The sequence below is a fragment of the Natrix helvetica genome, assembly GCF_964273705.1.
Source record: "Natrix helvetica genome assembly, chromosome: 6".
NCBI classification, from domain to species: domain Eukaryota; kingdom Metazoa; phylum Chordata; class Lepidosauria; order Squamata; family Natricidae; genus Natrix; species Natrix helvetica.
In genome coordinates, this window is record NC_138553.1 from 38,967,190 (window position 1) to 38,994,834 (window position 27,645).

At 39.6% G+C, this 27,645-nt stretch overlaps 1 protein-coding gene across 2 annotated transcripts in view; it reads left to right on the plus strand.

The window, feature by feature from the left end:
• Window positions 1–13,598: 13,598 nt before the first annotated feature.
• The window catches only part of POC1B (POC1 centriolar protein B), a 37,792-nt gene continuing 23,745 nt past the window's right edge, over window positions 13,599–27,645 (plus strand). Inside the window, exons 1-6 of one of the 2 annotated variants that reach the window (XM_081956747.1) lie at window positions 13,599–13,954; window positions 17,224–17,308; window positions 19,739–19,910; window positions 21,175–21,354; window positions 22,227–22,334; window positions 24,107–24,222. In XM_081956747.1, coding sequence (XP_081812873.1) covers window positions 13,940–13,954; window positions 17,224–17,308; window positions 19,739–19,910; window positions 21,175–21,354; window positions 22,227–22,334; window positions 24,107–24,222 — 676 coding nt within the window. In that variant the 5' untranslated portion in view covers window positions 13,599–13,939. Of the gene's footprint in view, window positions 13,955–14,664; window positions 14,898–17,223; window positions 17,309–19,738; window positions 19,911–21,174; window positions 21,355–22,226; window positions 22,335–24,106; window positions 24,223–27,645 lie in introns of those variants that run through there. The other variant, XM_081956746.1, reaches the window with a different exon arrangement.

Genomic DNA, 27,645 nt, shown 5'->3' on the forward strand with positions numbered 1-27,645 from the left:
ATTCATGCAATATACTTTATCTGTTCCCTTTCTTGAGCTTTCTACTTTTTCAACCACGACAAGTGTAGCACAGCAAAGTTTTCTAATCCATCATTGACTTCTGTCATATGACCAAAATATGTTTTTGTTTGCTCAAGGAAGTTCTTATCCTTTTTTGATATAGGGTCAATTGACTAGTTCTTGAATGGGTTGTTGTATTCTTAGTACCCCACATCCACAGTTTGAGTCATACTTTCTCAATGTGTATCTTAAACTGGCGCACATACTGTAGCTACTGAAAAAACTTTTCAATTCTTATTTATTGCTTATCTTTCATTATCTATTATTTTCTTTGCCATAAACTATGTGTTCGCTTGAGAATATTGGTTGGCATTAGTATTTAATATTAGAATAAATTTTACATTTTTTATTCTTACAATTTAATCCAAAAATAATACCAGCTAATATAGTGGCATTGTCTACACATCTCAAACTATTACTGTTTTGCCTCCACTTTTTATTTCCACTGCTATCTTCCAATGTGGCCATTGTTAAAAAAGAGATAAATTGATATAAAGATAATAGGCATCTTCCTCTCATATTTATCGCTATTCTTGAACAACTGAATTTCCCCAAACCCCAAATTTCACAGTTGTCATTTATTGTAATAGTCCCTCCAAAATTAACCATAATATATTTCTGCACACCCATTTGCCTTAATATATTTTGACAGGAACAACTACAAATAGATACAATAACTTTTCAATATATAGGTTTGTATTCTCTTGTTCTCTCATGTTAACTATGTTAAGCTAACTTTCTTATCTCGTTTCTGCCGTTTCTGAGACATGCCTCTAATCTGACTTCTGTTTCTGTGAACTTCTGGGTAAGTTTAGCAAATTCTGAGTAAATGTAATTTGCATAAAAACTAGCATCTACTTAACAGTGTTACTCTCTTTGTAGGGTCTCATTTTTCAAGTTATACAGTATAATACATTTGATATAAAGTGGTTATTTTTTGTCCACCTATGTTCATTTATTCCTAAAATGTAATGTCTAAATAGCTTAATTAAGTTTTAGATCCTTAATTAAATCAATAGTACCAGTTGATAAAAGTACCACAGTCTCATATGTCAAAATTTAATTTATTTAGAGACTCTTAATTATTTCAAAACTATTTTTTTCCAATTCTACATCAGAGTTGTTCTTGACTACATTATTTTCTTGTATCTCAATTTTTAGTTCAATGGATTAAAAAATGTAATACAAGTAATATCCCTATATAAAATCTTGCCCCAGTTCAGTTCCTACAAGAAAAAATGTCCCATTTTTTTCCTAGGCATTTAACATATTTTTATTACAAGATTTGCTTTTTGAAAAATAGATACAAGAGTTTGAAGATTCTTTTATTGCAAATAGACTTTTGGATTTATTGTTTGTTTTGAATATCTATAATGCATTCAAATATGGATGTATTGTTTAGACTTTATGAAAAAAGAAAATTCAAGTGAAGTAAGAAAATGAGAGTGGGAAGTTAATCTTTTAAGCACATTGCAAGATGCCTTACATCTGAATTATATAATGTATTATAGGTACCACACAAGAACTTAATTATCTTTTTTTTTGCTCTTGAAACAGAATTGAACCATATAAAGCAAAGATAATGGAAGTAAGCGAAACACCTAGTAGGTTATCAAACTTTTGACTGAAACGATGACAGCAATGTAATATTTCTGCTATTAAAGGATGCCCGTGTGAAATACTGACTCAATATTGACTGAAATGATTCTGACTCAATACAGTAACATTTTATGTTATATTGATATAATAGTAAAATGTAGCACTGAGAAACATGTTTTGCTGAGTATATTTATCCCAAAGATTACAATGATCAAACTGCCTGTTTAGCTACACCTTTATGTATCGAAAAGTAATAACCATTAAATCTATGACAAGAGTAAAAGTTTCCATCTGGAAGGCTCTCATTGAATGGTGAAAGACATATATCAAGATTTTTGCATTAATAATATTAGAGAAAAATCATGATGTCTTTTTAAATAATGTTTCTCCTTTAGTGAGGCAGATACAGCTGTAATTGATTAGTTTTGTCAAATTTATTTTCCTCATATTTTAATGCAACATATTGACAGCAAACCTGACACATAGACTACAAAAATGTTGTTATCCATCCTGGATTTACAGTTGTTCAGGGGATTAACATTAGTAATTTATATCCTCATAAAAATGTAAATAAATCTCTATTCTCAGGTCTCTGGTGGGATGATAAAGTAAACTTTTAAAACATTGCCTCAGTATGGATTTTCTTTTTTTAAAAAAAATCAGTCAATCAATATATGGTAATTTCACTTTTTTGCTAAGATTATTACACACAAAAATTATATAGGTACTCCCCATTTTATGACCAAAATTGAGCCCAGACTTGCTAAGTGAGTTTTGTGACACTTTTTTGCTATGGTTGTTAAGCAGATCATTGCAATTAAGTGAAATATGTGGTCATTGAGTGATTCTGGCTTCCCCCATTGCATTTGCTTGTCAGAAGTCAGCTTGGAAGGTTACAAATGATGATCACATGCCCCAGGACAGTGCAACATGCTAGCTGCCAAGCACGCAAATTTTGATCATGTGACTGGGGATCATGCAACAATTGTAAGTGTGAAAACCAGAAAGTCACTTTTCAGTACCATTGTAACTTTGAATGGTCACTAAACAAATGGCTGTAAATTGAGGACTACTTGTATCTTTTTATATACCTCATTAATATGTTTTATAACAGAACTTCCTGAAAATATACAAGAGATTTGTATAAAATATAGAAATATTTTATACAAATATTTTATTAGAAATATAAAATAAGTGAAGTTTTGGTGGGTTGCTGGAATTTTCTTAAATATCTGAAAATTGTTTTACCAAAGTGATTTTTTCAATTTTATCAAACTTTATTTTTCCTCTCTCGGGTTATAAATGATAACCCAAGAGGTTATCATCTGGGTTTTTTTTACAGATGGGGGGGAAAAAATCCCACTGATTTTATTAGGTACAATAAATATAAAAAATGACAATTACTCAAGGTTAATGTGTTTATTTAAAGTTCTGCACTTTTAAATTATTTCAAATGGATGTATAAAATATTAATGCAGTTTTAATGGAAAGTGAATTGAATTTATATTATGATTATATAGAGGGGAGGCATAATTTTGCAATTTTCAGCTTTATTGTTTCTGATCTCTATGGAATGCAGGTAAACATTTGTCTTTTTAATTATCTGTATTGCTAGTTTTCTTTCTGTTTGTACTCGAATCAATAAAAACAAAAACAAAAGTGTTGTAATATGAAGTTAAGATGAAAGTAATTCCGCAAAATTCTTTGTTACATTTCCTGGCCCTTTGAATTCTGTAAATGGATTGGCTTAGATTAACAATGCTATGTATTAAGTTTGTAAACTACTGCCCTAATTTTTATAAGTTAGTAATGATCAAAGATCAATCTTATTGGAAGATACAAATATACTTTTTAAATTTTATACAAAGACTTGGAATGTATATATTTTTTTAAAAAATGCCTTTAATTAAAAAGAAATAGAAATTAAAAGAAATAGTATAGTAAAAAGTTTAAAACAAGCAAAACAATATATAAGGGCATCGCATTTATTTATATACAGTTTTATATAATAGTTTTAATAAAATATTACCATATTTAATACAGGATTAACAAGACTACCATATTCTACACCAGTACTCATTTAGTGACCACAACTAGGAGCAGCAACTTGATTGTTACATGAGCAGATGTTAAAAAGAACGTTGGTCCTTACCTGAACGTTTCTTTTCTGCAGTGAAGGCGAGAGGGGCTACAGCTGGGTTTAGTCACAGCCTGATTGGTCCAGAGATTGAGGGGATTTTCTTAAAGACACCATCCTTCCCTACTGACTCCCAGTTTCCTCGAGGTCGATGGAGAAGCTGTAAATCTTATGTAAGGCAAAATAACTGGAGACATACATAAATACCCCACGACCGCCCCTCGCCGGGCCTAACTGATCTTACTAGGGCGGGATGTAGCTCCTCCTGCCTTCATTGCAGAAAAGAAACCTTCAGGTAAGGACCAACGTTCTTTTTCCTGCAGCTCAGGGGGAGGGGCTACAGTTGAAACATACCCAAGCTAAGTCCCAGGGTGGAATGAAGACCCCGGGAGAGGGGAGGTCACCACCTGCTGAAGAACTTGATGCCCGAAAGACGCGTCCACGAAGGCAAAATAGTCCAAACGATAGTGGTGGATAAAGGGCGTTGGGGAGGCCCAAGTGGCCGCCCTGCAAATGTCCTCCTGGGGAGCCCTAGTGCCCCTCGCGGCCATGGTAGTGGCACCGGGTGGAATGGGCCGTGATCCCTTGGGGAGGAGTCTTCCCTGAGGCTAAGTACGCCTTTCTAATGGGCTGTCTCAACCATCTACCAATGGTGATAGATGAAACTCTAGCACCCATTGTGCTGGGCTGAAAGGATAGAAAGAGTGCCTCTGACCAGCGGAAGGAGGATCTGCGTCTAAGGTAGATGCGCAAAGCGCACCGTACTTCCAGCCAGTGCCACAGGTGTTCCCTCTCATGTGAAGGAGAGGGGCAGATGTTAGGGAGTATGATTTCCTGCGACCTATGAAACGGAGTTGACCTTCAGGATGAAGATTGGATCTAATCTAAGGATGACCATGTCTTGGTGGAATTGGCAAAGGTCGTCCTTGGATGACAATACTCCCAACTTTGATATGTGTCGAGCCGAGGTAAAGGCGACGAGAAAGGCTACCTTTAAGATGAAGAATCTGAGGTGAACTGTCCTAAGTGGTTTGAAGGGAGCGCCCGTGAGGGCCCTGAGCATGGTAGAGAGGTCCCACGTCGTAAAACGATGGATCGGAGGGGGACGCAAGTTTGCCGCCCCTCTGAGAAACCACTTTACTAAGGGAACCTGGGACAAAGAAAAACGACCATCCCCTGCCAGAACGAGGAGAGGGTAGCCACCTGCCTACGTAGGGTGTTATGGGAAATGCCGAGATCTAGGCCGTGTTGAAGGAACTCAAGGACCTGGACCACTGAGGCATGAGCTGGAGAGAGATTGACTCTCTTGCATCAGGAGGCGAACGCCGACCACGTGGAATTATATATCCGTGTGGTTGACGGTCGCCTGGCTGCTTCGATGGTGGAGATAACCTTGGACAAGAGATGTGCCTCCCTCAGGAGGCGCCGCTTAAGTGCCAGGCGGTCAGTTGGAGCCACTGGAGCTCCAGATGAAAGAGGACCCCCTGGCATAGGGCGATCTCCTCCTGAGGAATGCTCCACAGAGGAGAGATGGACAGCTGAAGGAGGTCTGCAAACCAAGGCTGCCTCGGCCAATATGGGGCTACTAGGATGATGTGTGCCCTCTCTATCATTACCTTCCTCAGGGTCCCCTGGATCAGAGGGAGAGGAAGAAAGGCATAAAGGAGGCCCTGTGGCCATGGACTTCTGAGCATGTCCGCCCCTTCTGCATTGCATGCTGGGAAGCAGGAGAAGAACCAGGGCAGTTGGGCATTGGTTGGGCTTGCAAACAAGTCCACCAATGGGTTGCCAAAGCAGTGGCAAATCTTGTGGAAGAGCTCTGGAAGCAGCTGCCACTCGCCGCGATCGACTGTCGCTTGACTCAGCCAGTCGGCCTGATGATTGGCAATGCCCGAGATGTGATCTGATCTTATTGAGGCCAGGATCTTCTCCGCCAGAATCCAAGCTTCTGAGCTTCCAGCCAGAGACATTTGGAGTGAGTCCCCCCTTTGGCGGTTTATGTGCGCCTTCGTGGCTACATTGTCCATCAAGAGAAGGACATGTTGGTTGGCAATTGAGTCTCAAAATTGCAAGAGAGCAAGGCGGACTGCCTTCAGCTCCAGCCAGTTGATATTGTGGCGAAGGTCCGATTTCGTCCAACGACCCTGTGCCAGTCTGGATTCCATCAAGGCCCCCCCCCAGCCGTAAAGGCTCACGTTCATTGTGACAGTAATGCAATCTGGTTCCCAAATGTCAAAACCGTGAAGTAGGGCCGGAGATATCCACCACCTCAGAGACCAGTAGAGTTCCGGAGGCAGTTGCAAGGAGTTGCTCATGCAATGACGTTGGTAGGGGATGAGCAGCCATTGAAGTGTCCAAGAGTGGAGACGCACCCAGGGAACTATTCCTATGCACTACACCATCTTGCCCAGGAGGCGGGCCAAGGTCAGGATAGAAACTGACCGATTTGCGCGAACATGGTGTGCCAAGGATTGGAGATGATCCGGAGAGAGCCGAACAACCGTGATGGCTACAGAGTCTATCACTGTTCCTAGGTGTTGGATTCTTGTCGAGGGACAGAGATGACTTTTGGGGAAGTTGACGGAAAACCCCAGGGAATGAAGAGTTTGGATGGTCAGTTTCAGGTCGTGGACATCCTGCGTGCGGGATTGGGCTAGGAGGAGCACATCGTCCAGGTAACAATTGAGTCTTACCAGATGGGAATGCAGGTGAGCCGCCAGAGCTGCTAGGATCTTTGTGAATGTGTGCAGGGCAGAGGCTAGACTGAATGGGAGCGCCCTGTATTGGAAGTGACATCCGTTGTGGGAGAAGCGGGGGAATCTGCGATGCACTGGCAGTATGGGGATGTGTAGATACGCTTCCGTTAAATCTATTGAGGCCATGAAGTCGCCCTGCCGAATCCCCAGGAAGATAGACCTGAGGGAGGCCATCTTGAAGCGCCTGTAGACCAGGTAAGAGTTCAGGCGCTTCAGATCCAGTATTGCCCTCCATCCCCCCGCGCTCTTTGGGACCACGAATAGGTTGGAGTACAGGCCTAACCCGTACTCCTCCTTTGGAACAGGTTCTACCACCCTGATATCTATCAGATGTTGGATGGCTAGGCTCATGAGACAGCGGCGTTCCAGATCCCGAGATGGGGAAAGGGTCCTGAAGAGCATCAGGGGAAGGGAGAGAAATTCCAACCGGAGGCCGTACCTGATCATGGACCTGACCCAAGCGTCTGACGTTATCTGATCCCACTGATCCGCGAAGGATGCCAGGCGGCCGCCTATCGGTTGACTCAGGTTGGAGTTATTTCCCTTTGCGGAAAGGATGCCCCCCCCCTACAAGAAATGGATGCTTGGACTGTCTCTGAAATCTACTCCTATCCTGGTAGAATGATCAATGACTCTACCAGTCATACCTGTAAGGAGTGTAGTGCTGCTGCCAGAAGTCGGGTTCGGGAGGCCGATATGAAGAAGGTCTCCTGTAAGAAGAGGGATGAGAGTCCTGCTTCTTGGGATTAGAAGGGAGAACCTTTCTCTTATCCTTGTTCTCCACAAGGATCGGGTCAAGAGATTCCCCGAAAAGATTGGGACCGGTGAAAGGAGCTGCAGCCAATCCCCATTTGGACTTGTTGTCTATTTGCCAATTGTGAAGCCACAAGAGACGTCTAGACATGACTGACGTGCACAGCGCCCTGGATGCAAACTTGATGGAATCTAGAGTGGCATTGTGTGGCCGTTATAATTTTGGCCAGTTCTTGATGGACACGGCATGCGATCCTGTAGCTGGTGAAGCCACATGATGGTTGTTCAGTTAAAATAGGAAGATGTGGCCGCTGTTTTTATCGCCCAGGCGGAAGCAGTAAAATTTTTGCGTAAGGTGAGCTCCGCTCGTTTATCCTCGGGCTTCAATTTATCCGCCACATCACCGGAAACGACAGTGGAGACATTGGCCAGGAGTGCAATAGGGGGATCTACGGTTGGCAATTGAAGGACCTTGGAAAAAGCCTACTCCATATTGTAGAAGCGGCGGTCATTACTCCCAGGGTTGGGCAAGGAGGACGGTCAGGCCCACTGGTTCTGAACCACCTCCAGGAAGAGAGGAGGGGCTGGAACCTCCTTCTTATCTGTATTGGGATTGATAAACATAGCTAGATTTGGGTCCCTGTGTTAAGACACTGGCGGGGCCCCAGTGCCAATCTGAGTAGTCTTCTTGGCCTTATGTAAGAGGGGCCTGAAGGCTGGTGGTGTAAAGAGGCCTGGAAAGGCCTGAGAGTTTGGAGGAATAGTATCCTCATTTTCTGGGAAGCCTAATTCTGGATGAGTACCCTCCCCCAGTGCTGAGGCCTCGCTGACCACCGATGGAGAATGGGCCCTAGGCTGACCCTGGCCCTGGGACGAAGAAGGGGACCTGTGATGTCTATTGTCAGAATGAGATCTAGACACCATTTGGGAGGAAAGGTCCCTTTGGACTAATCCTGAGGCAATGCCTCTAGAGATTGCAGAGGAGATGAGCCTCCTGATGCTCTCAGGCAGAAGTTCCAAATCCTCCAGATCATCCTCTGAGGGTCGCATGGGAGCTGGACCCTGGGGAGCTAGATGAGAGGAGGGTAGATAATCCCCAGATCCCTTTTCCGAAGGTTCACCACGCCCATCCCTAAATGATCTAGGGGAGATGGGGGGGGAGGTGAGGTCATCTGCCTGCAAAGTCTAGCTGGGGAAACGGAGGGAGAGAAAGCACTGAATCACCTAGATGGGAAGGGAGAGGGCTGAAGAATGGGCCTCACAGGAGACTTGGATCTGTCTGGAGATGTGGGCCTAACAGGGTGAGACTGTTTCTCAGCTCTGGCCACTCGCTTCTCCTTTTGTCTTCGAAGTTCATCCCTCACTGTAGTTCTAGAGGGGCGTTGATCCTCAGATGGCCTAGAAGCCACTGCCCTGGTTCGCAGCCTGCCCTGGACTTCCTCTCTCCCATCATCAATGCTCCCTTCAGAGGCCTGTGCTGACCCAGTACTTGTAGAGACCATGTCTCACTCACATGTCTGATTCTCAGGTGGAGTCAAATCGGATCCTCCCAGCCTCGATATCTGGCCACGATGTGGACTGAATAGAGTCCTGCCGGCCTTGATGTGTGGCTGCGATGCAGGCTTCAGTTGTAAATATCTGCCACTGCCACGAGGTCGCTCCAAAATGGCCACCGCACCTCATGGCGGACAGAAATGGCGGCTGCCTGGTGAAATGGCTCTGAGGTGATGGCCTCCCGGCGAGCCAAGGCCATTCGCTCTGCTCCCCTCTTTGATTGCCTTCGCTACGGAGGCTTCCGAGCCTCAGGAAATGCTGCAAGTCTTTGAAGCTGCGGTTGTTTAAAAACGCAGTGAGGCTAGGGCGACGCGACAAAACTTTCTCAGCCACGGCAAGGCTGTTAAGACCGCGGCGGACTTTAAGTCGCGGCAAGACAATCCCAGCGGCACGGTTCACAACTGCAGGTGCGGCCCCTGCAATCCTACCTGATGCCAATAGTTCACCCTGGAGCCTCTAGGAATCTCGGTTGCAATGGGAGCCCGTCACCCATGCACACCCAGGAGTTGGGCAAAGCCCCCTCAGGCCCAGAGGCAAGGACCAGGAGCCCTGCCTCCTTATGAGACTGACTAGCAGACTCGATGGCCAGCAGTCTGATAATATTAAGAATTTAGAATACCCAATTAATCGAATTAAATATAATAACTATCAGTACCTCAAGAAGCCAAAACTAGTGCTTGGACCAGAGACTGAGAGAAAACTGGGAGCCAGTAGGGAAGGATGGTGTCTTTAAGAAAATTCCCTCAGTCTCTGGACCAATCAGGCTGTGACTAAACCCAGCTGTAGCCCCTCCCGCCTAGCTGCAGGAAAAGTAAATCATTATTGTACTTGTGAGCTTACGTCAGCTTTCCTTTGCTTTACAGACCTGCAAAGGTGGTAAATACTTTCCCATCACTATTGTAACTCTGAATGGTTGTAAGAGGTAGACGCTGACAAGGATTGCCTGTATTCCATTTCCATGGAAAAAAATATATGTAAAGAAATTAACTCATGCAGGAAAATGTCCCTGTGATCACCAAGAGTTGACAATAATTTGATGACACACAATCATATTCCATTACAGTCCTCTATGAGTAGTTTGTTCTTAAATTGGAATTTTTAATCCACTGAACAATTGGGACCATACATTTATTTTTCCAGTGAATTTCTTATTAATAAGAAGGGTGCAACGATCCATTTTCATTGTCTAATCAATTTCCATTACTAGGTATGTAATTCAACAGAATAGGGGCATCTAAAAATATTAAATCCTGTCAAAATCAGATTGTTTAGAATGACTTTTTCCAGAATATGATTTTAGGACACCAACCAGTTTCCTAACAATTTATGAAAGATTATTTACATTGTGACTACAACAACATAGTGATTTACTCATACCTGGATATAACAATACAATACTGTACTATTTTTGTTGACTAATCTATATAAGATCTATTGATGTTTCTGATACAGACATGCCAGTTCCTACTGTTTAGACAAAGTGGGAGTTGCCAATTCTTTGTTCTATTCTTTCTTTAAAATGTGACAGTGTGTATTAAATTGATTTTATCAATTATATTGATTTATCACTAACAAGTATTTATAAATATTGTGTGTGGGGTGTGTGTTTTAACTATCAGTTCTAATAATATAGATTTATCTGAAACTGAAAATGGTCCAAATTAAGATATCAAGAGATGTTGCCATAAATACTGCCAGCAAGAGTATTTATTCTTCTATAAAGAATTATATATTTGGCAAATATGGTGAAAAATGTTCAGTGTTGGAAAGATAGTTACAGCACAACCCTAGATCACCAGTATGTCGTCATTTTGTGTTCATGATCTGAATTATGAAAAGATAGATCAATACTATCTTGTGTGATCAAAATTATATATTTAAAATTAAGTTCCTTTTGTTTATCTTTGTTTTTTTCTTGATTTTACTCTTACAGTAATAAAATAAAAACAAAAATCCTATATTATCCAATATAATACTCTTCATTTCTGCTTTGATAATTTCAAGTTTTAATTCATTCTTCTCATGGTCTGCACCCTATGTCCATGAGAAAACAAGTCCTCATCTTTCAAGACTAACTCCACACGTGAACAAATTTCCTGTATGCATTCAGATCTACTTGTGAAAGTGTATTACTCTTCTATACCTAAATACTTAAGTGTATCAGAAATAGTTTGTCATTGTCTTCATTCAGATTTGATTTCAAAGTTCCTTTTCCTGGTAGATTGGGTTCCTACACCTCTAGAACCCAACTGATCTCATTCCATTGTGAATTACTCTTGGCTTGACTACTTCCAATTTGATCTTACCTGCTTGCAGCTCATCTCATTTTTCCCACAGGAGTCATTGAAGGTACTGAGCATTCCAAATGTAACTGCTTTTAGGATGTGAAATTAAAGAACATTACAGTGAAGTTTAAATACAATGTGTATGAAAAATATTCAGTCCCCATTGACACTGGAACAGATCCATAAATAATGTTCCAGATTCAATTATTCTCATGATTCATTGTGATACTATTAAATACTTTATGTAAACACGTTTTTTATTTTATTTTGTAGCTTTCTGGCCTGTTTACTGTTGATTTTATTGCTATATTTATTCACACAAAAGTATGACAAAATTATTTGGAGACTATTATAAGATCGGGTAATAATGGAAGAGGAAAATAAAAGCATGTGTGTACAGGATAGAAATGTTTAATAGTTCAACTGCATTTATTTAACAGCTAAGATAAGAGACTAGCTTAGTATTGTGATTTGGAAAATACTGCATGAGACTCTCCAGTGTACTATGCTATAGCCTTTAGTTCCTACCAGAGGTGGGTTGCTACCAGTTCAGGTGAACCGGTAGTGAAAATTGCAACTGGGTCGCTGAACCGGTAGGGGCAGCAAGTTTGCCACAACCCCAAACTGGTTCCCCGATCACTGCATGTTTTTTTGACATTTTTAATGTGCAGACCTATTTACAGACAACTGGTGTGCAAATTGCACGTGCATCGAACCGGCAGTAACGCTGGCAGAAATCCACCCCTGGTTCCTACCCATTTTAGTTTGAACACAAATTTGCTGCAGATAAAGTTAAGCAGTTCATTTAATATGTACGTATAGTTTAAATACATTTAATGTATTTATGCTTTATTTACTGATGCTTTAGCTGTTTGTTGGGAGTCTCCCAGAGTTAATATGGTTGGCTATAGAAATGTTTTAAACACTCCTTCCATTAAGTCAATGCAACATTAGCCCTGGTATCTTTTAGACTTCACTAAGCTTAACTGTTGCAATAGTAGTCAAGATAACTTTCCTAAGAAGTCAAACAATTGATGTATCCAGTGTTAGCGAAAAGGGTGATTCTGTCTTGATTGCATCAACCTTTAATTTTCATAGTCTGAAAAAGTGTACACTTTTCTCTATAAAATTTTAATACTTCTACTAACATAGTAGAATGTTAATAACTTTTCATCCATCTTATGTTACATATCAGAATATATCAGAATAATTTATTTCTTAAAGCTCAACAACCGATATTTGCCAAGCAAGTTGTTTCTTCTCAATTTCTGCCTAAGAGTTTTACAATATAAATCGTAGAGTGTCCTGCTTTGCTCACACAAATGTTCCATATGCATCAAAAACCAAGTAAGTGCGAATTATGTCAAAACATCATAGTCGAGCTACACTCCTATACCTTATTTCTTGCTTTCAAATTATACAAATTAACCAGTCTGTTTAGGTGGTACCTTTTCAAAATATCCTGAAGGCTTAGAGGGAAAAAATTCAATTACTCCCCCAAGGTACTTTTTGAACTGTAATTTGCAGGTTTTATGATAGGTTTTTCTGTGAATGATATGAAGTAGATCATCAATGCTAATGAGGAGGAGTTTACTCTTTATTTTATTCTAGTGGCTTGCCCTGTGATCTTGGAAGTTCTTTGGTTGGGCAGTTTGGGGTATTGTTTACTTCTAACCGTTGGTCTGTTAATCTTGGAGTTAATCTATGCTCATCTGGGTGTTGTTGGTGGGAAGGGAACTGCCAACAAGCTAACGGTAAACAATGCCAGCACTGATGTTACCTAGTTTGGTTAATGAAATGTCTGCAAGTAAATAACCAAGCTCAGAGAGCACCAAGAACCCTCATCACCGAGGAAGCACCTGTACCTAAATTGTGTTTGTTATAGTTCTCATTCTATGATTTGCAGGCTCTGGAACAGGTTGAGAGAAATTAAGCCCTTTCTCCTCAGCATGAAGAAATCCAGCAGTGATACTGCTAAGCAGCACTTGCCTCCATTAGGACTTGGGCTGGAGACCGCTAGACAATCCAAAATTAGACTAGAAAGTCGAAAAGACATTGTGGAAGAGGACAGGGACAAACCATAATTCACAGTAACAACATGGGCTGTCTTAGGAACCATTTGGGTGATAGCTTCAAGATACTCCACTTGAAGAAAGTGACTATTGGATATAACGGGGCTCCCCAAACTTGGCAACTTTAAGACTTGTGGATTTCAAGTTCCAGAATTGAATCTGGGAGTTGAAGTCCAACAAGTCTTAAAGTTGCCAGGTTTGAAGACCTCTGATATATAGCAAAATCCCTCCCGCTCAGTTTCAAGCGAAAAACTACTACTCAAAGCGAGAGTTCAATTTTCTTAGCGCAGCCCCGCCTTTCTGGGCGAAACCCTTCCGCTCTTCCACCAATCACTGGCGAGTTCTGCTGGATATCTATCTATCATCTCTCTATATATACACACGCGCGCGCGCTTGTCTCTAAGCAACAGGCCTAACTCCGACATCACTTGCCGAAGGGCCGTATTGAGGAGAGTCGAGTACCGATGGCGTGGATGTCCGAGCTCGGCTTTGAAAGAAGCGTAACCCCTTCCTCCCCCTGCCAGCGCCTGCCTCGTTTTTTCCTTCTCCGGGAGAGGCGACGGAGGACTCGTCTCCTTTTCCGAGGAGTTCTCGCCGTCTCCAGCGCAGGCGGCAAAATCGGGGCTCGATTGATCCGGCCTAGAGCGCGGGCGATTTGATGGGCTGTGGAAGCGGCGCAAGGAAAGAAAAGCACCCACCCCCCCTCCTTCGTCTGGGGTTCCGATGGCGTCCGCTCTGGTAGGGCCGGTCATTGGAGCTGAGGGTGGGGGCTGCTCGTTTCGCAAGCGGCGGGAAGGGACGATTGTTTCCTTTCGCTTTCGCTGTTTCCTCACATGTTTGGCCCAGCCGACGGCTGGTAATTGACGGTTGTGCTGCTTTCGCGGTGCCCTGAATCTCAAATCAACCCATGAACTGCTTTCGTAGCCTGGGCGAGCGGGGAGGGCGCTTGCTTTCTTTTCTTTTTTGTTCAGTGTTTCATACGAACTCGGGATCTGGAATTGGATGAAATCGTGATTTGGTGAACGGGGGCTGTAGCGCTGACACAGCCGAGAAGTGCTTCGTCGCCTGGGTGCCGTTGCACTGAATAGTGTAACCCAGGGCTCCCCAAACTTGGCAACTTGAAGACTTGTGGACTTCAACTCCCAGAATTCTCCAGCCAGCTATGCTGGCTGGAGAATTCTAGGAGTTGAAGTCCACAAGTCTTCAAGTTGCCAAGTTTGAAGACATGATGTAACTCCTGAATTCTCAGTCCCAGCATCTCTGAAAAACGGTTTTTTGGGGGGGGAAGGGGGAAAGAAAGCCGTACAGATAAACTATAAAGGACTAAAGGGTGTTTTTTTTATTTTTGATATGTACTTTTTAAAAGGGGATTTAAAATAATTGTCGCGAAGGGGGAAAAAAGCTGCTTGGTTTGGAGAAGTGATCAAACAGGCTGATTTTAATCTTATTTTTGGTTGCCAGTCTATGGGCTGGGAAGCTAAAGGATGTCCAGTAGAAGAGAATAGATGCCGTTTCTGCTTGGACCGTGGAAACCTTGGTGCTCTCTGACCCTCGTTGTGCTTTGCTTGAAGTCGGGTTAATGAAATGTCAGCAAGCAAACAGCCAAGCTTGGAAAGCACCAGCAATTCCAAAGGGATATCAAGTTTGGATATTTGAATGGAAAAAACTGCAGAGATTACCAGTAAATAAATAAATAAATAAATTATCTATCTATCTATCTATCTATCTATCTATCTATCTATCTATCTATCTATCTATCTATCTATCATCTATATCTATCTATCTATCATAGAAAAACACTGTCAAATTCTATTAACATGTTTGTCAGGAAAACCTGTATAGCTGTGACCATTAAATTTTGCAAATTTTTAGGGGGGGTGTTAAATTTTATTTTTGCGCTGCAATAGAGGAAAAGCAACTGCACAGAACAGGATCCTAATCAGTTTTTTCTATCACCTCTGCCACTTGCAATCAAAACAAATCAACAGCTGCAATTTTGTCTCCCTGATCAACTGCCGTAGCTACCATAACAAAAGGAATTGTGAGATGGCTTAGTGACAAATGCCTCGGCTTGTTTCTTTTTCTTTCTTGGCAATTCCACATGTAGGGTTGGTCATAAAAAAAAAGTTGCATATTACTCCCTCCCTCCCTCACCTGTCATCCTTGCCTGTGTGATGCTAGGGCTATGTTTACTCAGTCCAGTTTTCTATATCATCTGATGAAGAAGGAAAAAAATAGTAGTTGCTCGTCCTTTAAATAGAAGTCATGTTTTATTTCCCGTTAATGCAGATGATGAAGTTCACTTCTTTTCGTCTGTCCAGACAGTGCAGTATAGAAATGTTATTTTGATATTTAATTGATAAATATCTGATCATTGATTGCATTTTAGCCAATATCCTTCCCAAAGATAAAAATGCAATTCCATCCTTTTTTTTTATAACCTGAGTAGTAAACAATGTTATCTTTTGATTAAAAGTGCTCAATTGCAGCCCCTCTCAATTTGCCGATCTCTAAAATGTTAATTTGTAGTTGTTTCTAGTTGTTTCATTTCAACTTCCAGTGTGTTGAGCTTTCCTCTTTTCGTGCTCCTTACCTTCCATGCACTTACTATAATTCTGTCTTTGCAGCTTTGGAGTGTCTTTTCCTGTATGATTACATCAACAACTAGAAGGATGTCTAAAAGTTTTTAATTTAACCATATTTTTGACACTGTTAGTACAGGTAGTCCTCAACTTACAACAGTTAGTTCAATGACTGTTTGAAACTACAACAGACTTATGACTGTTTTCACACTTAAGATAGTTGCAGCATCCCAATGGTCATGTGATCAAAATTCAGTGCCCTGGGGTCATGCGATTATCTTTTGCAACCTTCTGATAAGCAAAGTCAATGGGGAAGCCAGATTTGCTGAACAACCATGTTACTAACCTAACTCAGTGATTCACTTAACAATGATAACAAGAAAGGTTGTAAAATGGGACAAAACTCATTTAACAAATGTCTCATTTAGCAAAAAAAAATTGACTCAATTGTGGGCATAAGTTGAGGACTAACTATACTCCAAAAGATCTTCAGCTATCCCTTAGTAAGGAGTGCTGAGTGCCCTCTAGGCTAAGAGATCCATTATCCTGCTCTATGTTATTAATCATTTTATTTTCTATTCCTATATTTTTATTCATATTCATTTCTATTCTATCTTGGTAAAATAAAGGAGTGGTTTGCCATTACTTTGTTCTGCACTGTATGAATGGATGCTTTTGCTATTGTCACTACAGTGTCCATCTGTCTCCAATGTATTCTTATTTTGCAGCTGTCCAATATAAGTACCTACTTGCTTTAATTGGGCAGCTGAATGACCTTCATCCCTTAGGTGACCCTGCTGGGAAATATAACTCTTCACATACACTCCCAGCACACAATAAAGACAGGAGGAGCTATGGAAAATAAAATATGCTAATACACAAGCATGTGTTTCAATTGCCATCAAACAGCAAGGGCAATCACCTTCATATCGAGGGAGTTCAATATATCTTCTCTCGTCAGTGGGAGCACTGATAATAATACAGTATGATATATCTGAAAGAAATCTGATATATCTGAAAGAAATCCTTCCCCAACCTTGGGAAAGGGAGAGATGCTAGGTATTTGGCCAGCATTCAAGGTCCCGCTTTTCTTGGTCCCCAGTTTTTTACAGTGAACAAAAGCAAAAGATGCTAGTTACTCATCTGGATTCTATTGTTCTCATTAAATGGTATATAACAAAAAAAATGAATTGCAGTATCTCCATGTACTACTTTGTGGCAACATATTATTGTATCAAATTAGTATTTAAATAATAGTTCTTTATGAAATTTGTTGAACTGCCCATTTGACAAAAAGTCTGGGTAGCATATAAGAGATGAATAAAACAAATATAAAAACAGCAAATGTAAAAATATAAAAATCCACCTTAGAGTTAACTATTATACAAATAAATATACATATTTGTACATATTTCTCTACTATAGGAAGATCCTGTTTTGATTCGACATTTTAAAGGCCACAAAGATGCAGTCACTTGTGTTGCTTTCAGTCCAAATACTAAAGTGCTTGGTAAGTCCACCTGAAGCATATCTGAAAATGTTAATTGTGTGATTTCATAGTCATAGTGTCCTCTCTATAGATTAAAAACAAATGTAACTAGGCTACTTGCTGAACTCCATACTTTAGGACAATTATAACTCCAGGGTAAGAGTTATGCTGCCACAGATTATTACTCTAATCTGTAAGTAGTATCCAACTCTTTGGTATTGAAGGTAGGCTTAATAGAGTTAAATAGGTTCTAGAAGAAACCTATTGAACTATATTAATGTTGCTTAACATAGCAGAATATCTTCTACAGTGAAAACTGTTATGGAAATGTATAGGTAAAATCTTGCCCTGTAATGGTATAGTTGTCAATAGAATCAATTAAAAGGATATAAGAAGTAGGTCTTACATGGACAGATGCATACGTTTTCCACAGATAGTAAAAGTTGTTTTCCTATAAACATTCATGTCTGATTCTCAGAGAGTGCTTGGACAAGTCCCTGCAATTTTCTGAGTTTTTAGAAGTGGTTTGTCATTACCTATTTCCTAGGTGGAAGAGAAAGTAATGGGCCCAAGATTTTAATCATTTGGTATTTGCCAATGGAAATTCAACAAGACAGATGATAGACACCTGTCTATAGACAGACAGACACTGATTACACAATTTCTGTTTTCACTATTATATTTCTTTTCAGTATAAAAATATTACAGGTAGTCTTTGTTTAATGACTCTGATTGGAACCAGGGGTTCCATCACTAAGCAAACAAACATTCGGCAAAATATGTGACCACAATGCTTAGCAACAGCAGTTACAGTAGTCCTAGTTGCAGCAGAATGGGACATTTAGGCATGGACCCTTAACTGTGCCTCCTTTGCCTCCTGCCTCAGCCCATTTACAGCCAGCTGTCCTCCTCCACTGACCCTCCATGGCCAATGGGCCCCTGGCCCTTCATCCCGGCCCTTCATCCGTGCCCATTTGCTCAAACACCATTTGACTCGGGCTTTTGGCTTCATTGGACAAATAGCCCCCAGCCAATTGGGTGGCAGGCAAAAGCAATGGTGCTATGGGGCAGTGTGCAATACAAGATTTTTTTTAAAAAAAATACTGCAGCTGCTCTGCAAGAACTCACCAGGACTGAAGTAACAGGCACCAGGGCCACAGGGGAGGGGAGATAGGCGAGAGTATTTTGGGAACAGGAAAGGGAGGATGTCAACTCACAAAGCATTCCTGACCTGCTCTCGAGTTGCCATAGGCAGGGGGATTGGGAACCACAGCTGCAGCGAGGGAATCGCAATTCAATCAAAACAAAAGCACATTACAGCCATCTCTATGTCAAGGCCACCTCCAGGATACCCACAGTGGCTAGAGGGAGAAACACTACAACCCACGAAATTGCATCATTGGGGAATGTGAGTAATGACACACATTGTGGGGGAGGGGGAAACAGGAGCCGGGACGTGAATTAAGTGAGGTCAGAGTTGGCTTCACTTGGAATGTGCCGACATGAGGCTCCTAAAAAATTTATTTTGAAGCTTGGCTCAAGGCTCATGATTTAATTAGGGCATCATCAGAACACTGACAGAGGGATTGTCAAGGGGGCTACAAAAAGACAGCTTGGCTCGCAACTCAGTTCCAACGAAAGAGGGGAAAAGGAGCAAGGGGGGCTGGGAGGTCACACAGGCGAATAGCAAGGCTGGTGCTGCTCCTAGCATTGCCGGAGGGCTGGAGGGGTTGCACAGACCCGGGTCAAATGGTGTTTGAGCAAATGGGAAGGGACAAAGGACCAGGGGCCCTTGCCATGAGCCCCTGGTCTTTTATCCCTTCCCATTTGTTCAAACATGAGGAATGGCCGGGGGAGAACCAACGGAGAAGGAAAGCTGGCTGTAAATGAACTGGAGGCAGGTGACTGGGTGTGAAGGAGGCGTGGCCAAGCGTCCGTGTCTAAACGTCCTAAACCCAGTTGCAGTCACTAAGCGAAGACCTCATGCTTTTCCTCTGCTATACATGCCTCCACTCCCCATTCTTAATTATTTCCCCCATTTGACCTTTTGGCCCTCCTTCACTCACAACCTACTCCTGCAACTCCCCCGATGGCCCCAGTCACTTTTGCTATCTTTCCCCCCATGCTACTGATAAGGTGTCCCCAGTAGAGACAGCTGCTGTTCCTTTGTGAGGCCTTATAACTAATAACTAAATATATTGTGTATGCTAAAAATAATAACAAAATCAAAAGTATTATAAATAATGGAAGGACTTTATACCCTAAAAAATAATGTGGGATGTTTCTAGGCAAGATCATTTAAGAATCTAGTAGTTTCCGGGAAGACAGTCCATTCTCAGTGTGGAAATAAGTAGACTAAGTGGAAAAATAACAATTGATGTGCTGATATTATGTCATATTTCTACATCAGTTCACTTTTTGTTCTATAGCTTTATAATTCTTTCTTTTCAGCCACCTCTTCTCTGGACAGATTTCTCATGATATGGAATTTGAGGCCAAATACAAAAGCCTTCAGATTTGTGGGTCATTTAGAACCCGTAACTAGTGTACAGTTTTCACCAGATGGATACCTGTTGGCATCCGCTTCTGAAGACCGAACCGCCAGACTATGGATTCCTTGCATGTAAGTGGCATTGGTTCCCTTTATTTCTCTGTTATACTTATTTTACATTAAAGTGACTTAGAACATTTTTTTTTAACTTTGTCTAATAGGAGAACGCTAAATCATCTAAAAGCTAATTTAAAGAAGAAACTCCTAAAGTGATTCTGGAAAATATCTTCCCTAGCTGTCTATTTTATGTAAATTTCTGGATCAAGAAGTGATAAAATATCCTCAATAAGTCATCAGGCATGAGGCTTTAGTACAGGGGAGATTGTTTAATATTTGTGAGGTTAGGATTTTAGCAGATAAGATGATGAAATTCTCATGGCCCAGACTTGTATTTTTTGAAATTTTGAGGTCATTTTTCCAATAGAGTTGATGCTTGTGATACACATTTTTTAAAAAAAAAAAACATTTTCATTCCTCAAAATTGCAGAAATCCATATTGCCAAAGTTTGGTAGCGTATTTGGAAAGGAATATTTAAAAATTGCTAAGAAATTATTGAGGGTCATTCTGGAATAACAAATAAGTACTTTAATCTTTCTTAGAAGAGAGGAAATAGAGGTAGTCTTCACTTAATGACCAAAGTTACAAAAGGCTTTTAAAAAGCTACTTATAACCCATCCTCAACGTTAAGGCTGCCATATTCTCCCTTCCCTATAGTCATATGAGAGATCATATGACTATAGGGAAGGGAGAATATGGCAAAATGAGAATTTTGGATGCTTGTCAACTGGCTCGCATTTACAACAGATTGCAATGTCCTGTGGTCATATGACTGTTTTGTAATGATTTTTGCTGTTCTCTTGCAGAAAATGGCAAAAAACCCCACCTATTAGATATACTGGATTTGCTTAACAATCACATGATTCACTTAGTGACTACACCGACTCATTTTACAACCATTGTAAAAATGGTCACAAAATCTAATCCAGTCATGTGGTGCCTCAATTTACAACAGCAGTTACTTATAACTGAAATTCCATGCACCATTGTGGTTATAGGTTCACAACTACCTGTATGTTTTTAGCAATAGATTTTGTTGGGCCATACCTACTCTTGTTCTCATCTTAAAACAACTGTTACAACATTAATATTATTAATTACATTCTTTTGAAAGACTTCTATGATTGTTCACAGAAACATACCATATCAGACATGAAATAGAGGTCTTTCATTTGGCCATACATCAGTTTAAACTAGATAGATTGAGGCTAGAATCTGTATTATTTTAAACGCTTATGATTAGTTTCCGCTAAATTTTTTATTATTATTTCTTTATAGCCATGGTGAATCTACATCATTAAAGGGCCATACTGCCCCAGTCCGCAGTGTGAACTTCTCAAATGACAGTCAGTTTCTAGTCACTGCATCTAATGACAAGTCAGTGAAAGTGTGGAGCATTTGCAGCCAGCATCTTTTGCACTCTTTATCCCAGCATACACACTGGGTGCGTTGTGCAAAGTAAGTATTTTTTTAATTCATTACCTTCCTAAAGATAATTGCTTTTCTCAATGACTTCAAAATATATTGTGAAGGTATGGATGCAGCATCCCTGCTAAAGCTAATAGGATGACACCTAGAAAGGGCTCTGTGGGAGATTGTCTGGGAGTCCTGTAATCAGTGCCCTGAATTCTAACATGGGAAAAAGGTTGGATGCAAACTCACAAATAGGTATGTTCTTTTACTCGTCATATATTGAATATTTGAAGTTGTCCCAAAAGAAAACAGGTAATGCGAGCAAAAAGTGTATGTATTTATTTATTTATTACATAGATATATATGGCCACCCATACGAGTAACATAAAATCAAAAACATACTGTAAAAATAATTTAAAATGATAAAAACAAACCACAACAATGAGAATATCACACATAGTACAGTCAACGGGCGTAACTTCCTATTATCAGGGAATCCCCAGGCTTGTTAAAACCATCACATTTTAAGGATTTTCTGGAAAGGCCATGAGATTACCTAATCTCAGGAGGGATGATGTTCCTAGGCTTTCCTCCCAGGTTGTCAGATGGAACTCTTTGGCAGGTGGGATCTGAAGCATGCTTCTCCTGCCAGACTTGATCAGACAGGGAGATGTAATCAGGCAGAGGTGATCCCTCAGATAATCTTGCTACATGCTAGGCTTTGAAAATCAAAACAAGCACTTTGAATTGGCCCCTGAAGCAGACTGATAACCAGTGCAGCTCACAAAGCAGAACCTGTTGAACCAGTTGAATATGAACTCCTTTATTATCACCAATTTTATAACTGCAGATTACATAAATATTATTTGTAAATATATAGATCTTTACCCCTCCCTTTATTTTTTTTTCCTTTCTAGATATTCACCAGATGGAAGATTAATAGTATCTTGCAGTGAAGATAAAACTGTTAAAATCTGGGATATAAGAAACAAGATATGTATTAATAATATAATAGATTATGATGGGTGAGTCATATTTATTTAAAAACAAAGGAAAATATTTTATTGATAATTATAGTTATATCAGCAGGTATTATATTAAAATTCTGTTGTGACTCACAAAAAATAAACCTCTGGTTCCTTTTATTTTGATTGTCTTAAGGCTATCTTGTTACTCAATTTCTCCAACTTGTGACCAGGACTTCCTGTAACAGCAAATCCTTTTTTTTTTAATTGAATACCTCAACTACCTTTGAATTCACTGTATTCCTTAATAAGCATAAGCAAAGATTATTTAGTGCTGGACAAGACAAGACATATCCATTCCTCCTCCTTTCTCCTGCCCATTCAGAGGCTTGAAATTAGAAGTACATTGTAATAGAACATTTTTCCATATATGTGAACATTATTGCTTAAAGTATTTTTAATTCTGTGTGTGTGAGACAGAAAGACAGAGAGAGAATCTCTAATGTTGCTCTTAAATATATGGAAGTATGTGTAAGGAAACAGTGAAAAATGCAGTGGCCATATTCTCTTACAGTCTGGCTCAGGTTTTCTTTCTTGGTTATGGCTGATAAAACATCTGATACTCCTTGAGTCCTTGAGTCCTTGAATTGAAATTGTTCTGCAGCATACATATGCACACACAATATAGTTTGCAAATTTGCAGCTAACACCAAGCTGGAGGGAATTTCTAACACTTTGCAAGATCAGCTCAAGATTCAGAAAGATATACCACTCTATACTGCACTAGTGAGGCCACACTTGGAATACTGCATCCACTTCTGGTCACCACAGTATAAAAAAGATGCTGAGACCCTAGAAACAGTATACAGAAGAACAACAAAGATGATAAAAGGTCTGAAGACCAAATTGTATGATGAACAGCTAAGGGAACTAGGTATATTTAGTTTAACGAAGAGAATGCTTGGGATGACATGATAGTTGTCTTCTAATACTTGAAGAGCTGTCACACCATGATAGGAAAGAGAGGGTTAATTTATTCTTCATAGCACTGAGGGCAGGACAAGAAGCAATGGATAGATGCTTATTAAAGGGAGATTCATCCTGAAACTAAGGGGAATGTTCCTAACAGTGAGAATAATTAATCAATGGAACAACTTGTCTGCTCTCAGGATTGTGGGTGTCCCATTGCTGCAGGTTTTCAAGAAAAAAATGGGACAACCATTTATCCAGAATGGTATAGTGGTTACAGTCTTGGGCAGGAGGTTGGACTAAAAGACAACCAAAGATCCTGTGATTTTATTTTTCTATAATTTAAGTTTTTAAAAAGAGGTCATTTTGATGATCAACTTTTCAGAAATACAATTTGTTTTGTGCTGGTATTTAGTGCTAAGATAGCATTATAATATTCAGGAGGCTCTCGTGCAGCTTCACTTATCTTGAGATTCTTTCTTAACCATTCTCCATTTAAGGATGATAGGAATTGTAATTCAAAATATCTAGAAGGACCTAGGCTTCAGAGCACGTTCTAGCTACGTTATTACTTCCATTTAGTAAATATCTACAAGTTGACCACATATAAAGGGATATCTCTTTTGATACCTGATTGCTCTCTTTTACAGGCAAGATGGAGAGAATTTGGCAAGAGGGATCCAAATTGATATATTACTTAATCATAAAGATATTGGCATATCTTAGGATGACTTATTTTATGCAAATATTGGGGAAACAGAATGTACTGCTTGTGTGGCAAAGACACCTTAGGAATTCATTGAAATAAATAGATGACCTGATTCCTTTACAATAACAATAATTATTTTTAATTTTTTTTATAGGTTTGCAAACTATGTAGATTTTAATCCTGATGGTACATGTATAGTTTCTGCTGGTTCTGATCACACAGTGAAGTTTTGGGACATTCGAATAAACAGATTGCTGCAGCGGTATAAAGGTAAATGTTTATGCAGCACAACTTGATGTGCCTCTCTTTTGTTTAACTGCAGAACAAATACCCATAGTATAGATCTTAATCGTTACAAGTAAAATCTAAGATAGAAATAGATGTTATATTGCTAAATATTCTAATTATAATTTTATCTCTGCTAAAATTACTGTTTTAAAACTTATTTCTTCCCCTGCTCATATGTTATACCAGCACACTCTAATAAAATGGGAATCTATTCCAAAGTACAAATCAAGCATTTTTGAGAATATGAAAATACTATGTAAATGCCAATAGTATTTTAAAAGTGGTATATTCAATTATATATGTTTGTGTTTTATAAGTATGTATAAATTAAAAGTATAGGTTGTTGTTTCAAAGCTAGATAATATACATTATATACCTAACAGCCAATTGTATAACAAACAGCAACAATTTCAAGGACCTAGTTCATAAGGTAACCACTTGACTATATAATAGTGTTCCTGAAAATATTCCACTGGTTGTCTGTAACTTTCTGAACCCATTTTAATATATTGACATTTGTCTGTGAAGCACCAGATGCATAAAAGAATTATTTCCCTAACTATTTCCAATTTGTGTATTAAGTTCTGTTGGGAACTATTTTCCTGCTGATTTAGTGTCATCATATCAAGTGGTAAGGTGTTAATAATAGGAACTCATATGGAACTCTCTCATGAAAAGTATTTAATTCTCCCATAGAAAACAATAGAAGGCACACTAGTTCTTGTAGACATGTATTAACAATTACTCCAGTGTAAGACTATACTTCAGTTTATGTATTATTTTGGTTTGCTATTTTTTAAAAGAATTTTGTTTTGTGTTTGTATTTATTCTTAAGCATTGCTGATTTTATTGCAATGATTTTACATAAAACTACTTTCTTATAAAATGCTCTGAAAAACTGCTATACAAATGTGTATGGTTGTGGGTGTAGATAAATCTTAAACTAAGATCATAGTCTAGATCAGTGATGGCTAACCTTTTTTTCCTTGGGTGCCAAAAGCGTGCCCACATCCATAATGCAATGTCCCTCCAATGCACCCCACCCCCCTACACATCCGTGTGTGAAACCCCCCCACTCCCCTCACCTCCCGTACTCGCCCCACGGATTCGTGCGCAACCCCCCCCCCTTTTTGCCTTACATCCCAAAACACTGCTGGGGGGGGAGGAAAAGCCTCACATCTCAAAACAGTACTGGGGGGGGGGGAAGCCTCACAACTCAAGACAGCGATGGGGGGGGAAAGCCTCACGTCTCAAAACAGTGCTGGGGGGGGGGAGAATCTCCAGAGATCTGGGAAGGCACGGGCTGCAGAAAGTGAGGAGAAAGGTATGCATCTCTCTCCTGCAGGGCAAACCTGAAAATTAGCTGGCCGGCGGAAGGCGTGCGTGCTGGACAATGGCTTGCGTGCCCACAGAGAGGGCTCCATGTGCCAACTGTGGCAGGCGTGCCATAGGTTCGCCATCACAGGTCTAGATACTGCTTCTTTTTGTAATGGAAACAATTAGTTGGGACATGTCTATCCAGTTTAGACTATTTTAATAATTAGAATACTATTGGTATTCTATATACTTTCTGTGATCAAAATCTATACACATTGGAAATTAAAAAAATTGTTTGAATTGGGATAAAATTCAGTTGAATATAGATACTTCATAGATATTACTTAAATTTGTCATTAATCCATATCCCAAATGAAATGTTCATTCTCTGCTCAATTGTCATACAGTTTCCACCTTAGAAAGAAAATAGAAATGTTAAAAATAGCTAACTAATATCAACACCATCATATGTTGTTTTTACAGTCAGAAATGCTGTTTAGTCTTTGTATTGCTGGTGATTGCTTTAGAAAATTTCCAATTAAGGTGTGATATTTTGTAGATTTAAAGATAAATTATGCTATAGTACATCTCATTAAAACTGAATATTAGTGTATTTAAAACCACAAGATGGCAGTAGAATCACATACCTTTAGTCAAATATTCATATTCTGCCTTCAACCTAGAACAAAGAGGTAATGACTTAATAAAACATTCAGTTTTTCATGTATTGTTTTTGTATTTATTGGTTACAGACATTCTGAACATTAGTCTTATAAGTTTAGTATTGAAAGACAAATTCTCTTGAATTGGTAATCTTTCCCTTTGGGGGCAAAGGTCCCATTCTTTCTAAAGTTGAAACATCTCCATTTACATGTCATTTTTATTATACAAGAAATTGTCCTTCCTTGCAAATATTCTCTCTTTTCTTCAAAATAGTGATTACTCATTTTAACCTGTCCTGGTTTTTTTCTGATGGATCCTAAATTTCAAAGATACTGCAGCTCTGTTGTGAAACAAGTTTAATAAAACACTTTGTATCCTATGTATACAATGAAATCAAAGTTGGAAGAACATTTAAATCTTTAGATACAAAGTTTTTTATCCCCTCTCCAGGTCTTCTATTGTAGTTGTGCTTTTATATCTTCTTTTTTCGGAACTCCCACCTATTTTTAGCTCTCTCTTCCCCCCCCCCCTTTTTTTTTTAGTTTCTTCTGCCATGGAATTACTCTTATCACTGCCCTGAATGCATTAAAATCTTTTTTTAAGAAATCCAATGAACATATTTGAATAGATTCACTTTTAGTGTTTAAAATCAAGAACTGCATTATAACGTAATCATTTTCACCCAGTATCTAGCTACTTTTACTTTACTGTGTACATTGCCTATTCTTTATCTAAATTTCTAAAAGGATGTGGTGTGTGTATCTTTCAGTTAATGAGGTCGCAAATGCTTGGGGGTTGAATCATTTCACATGGATCAGAAACCTTCATATTTGTCTTACAATCACAACAGTACCTGCTTTCGTATAGGTTTTTTTTTCTCTTTTGGAAATTATGTTGACTTCTCTTTTCCAAACTTTGAAGTTTTATTGGCAGCCTTCTCCATTTCTCACTTTATTTTTCAATTTTCTCTAGTTATTTTTTTAATAAATATTAAGTGAATTCTTATTTTTTATAACCTGCCTTGGTCTAGGAAGTGGCTTAAATGCTTAGCAGAAAAAAAAAGTACAAGTGTATGTCACTGGGGACATTTGACTGGGGACTGATTAATTGTGCAAGAATTTTGTAACACTTAGTGACTATTCCAAGCCTAATTCCTTATATCCTGGATTCTAAAGTTCTGCTAGGCATAAACAGAAGATTGCTTAAATAGCTATGTTTCAGATTGGTGTGCAATCTGGGGCTCAGGTTTGTACCTCTGTTCTTAAATGTTGATGGGATGTTTATACTTCTGTTTTTTCTTGGAATCCTGCAATGTGTACAATAAAGAGCAGCAGCATATAATGGAATACATTTGTCTTTTTTCAAAATCAGAATCTATCAAATGATCTGGAATGTAAATATTAAAATAACTGACTAGTGAGGAGT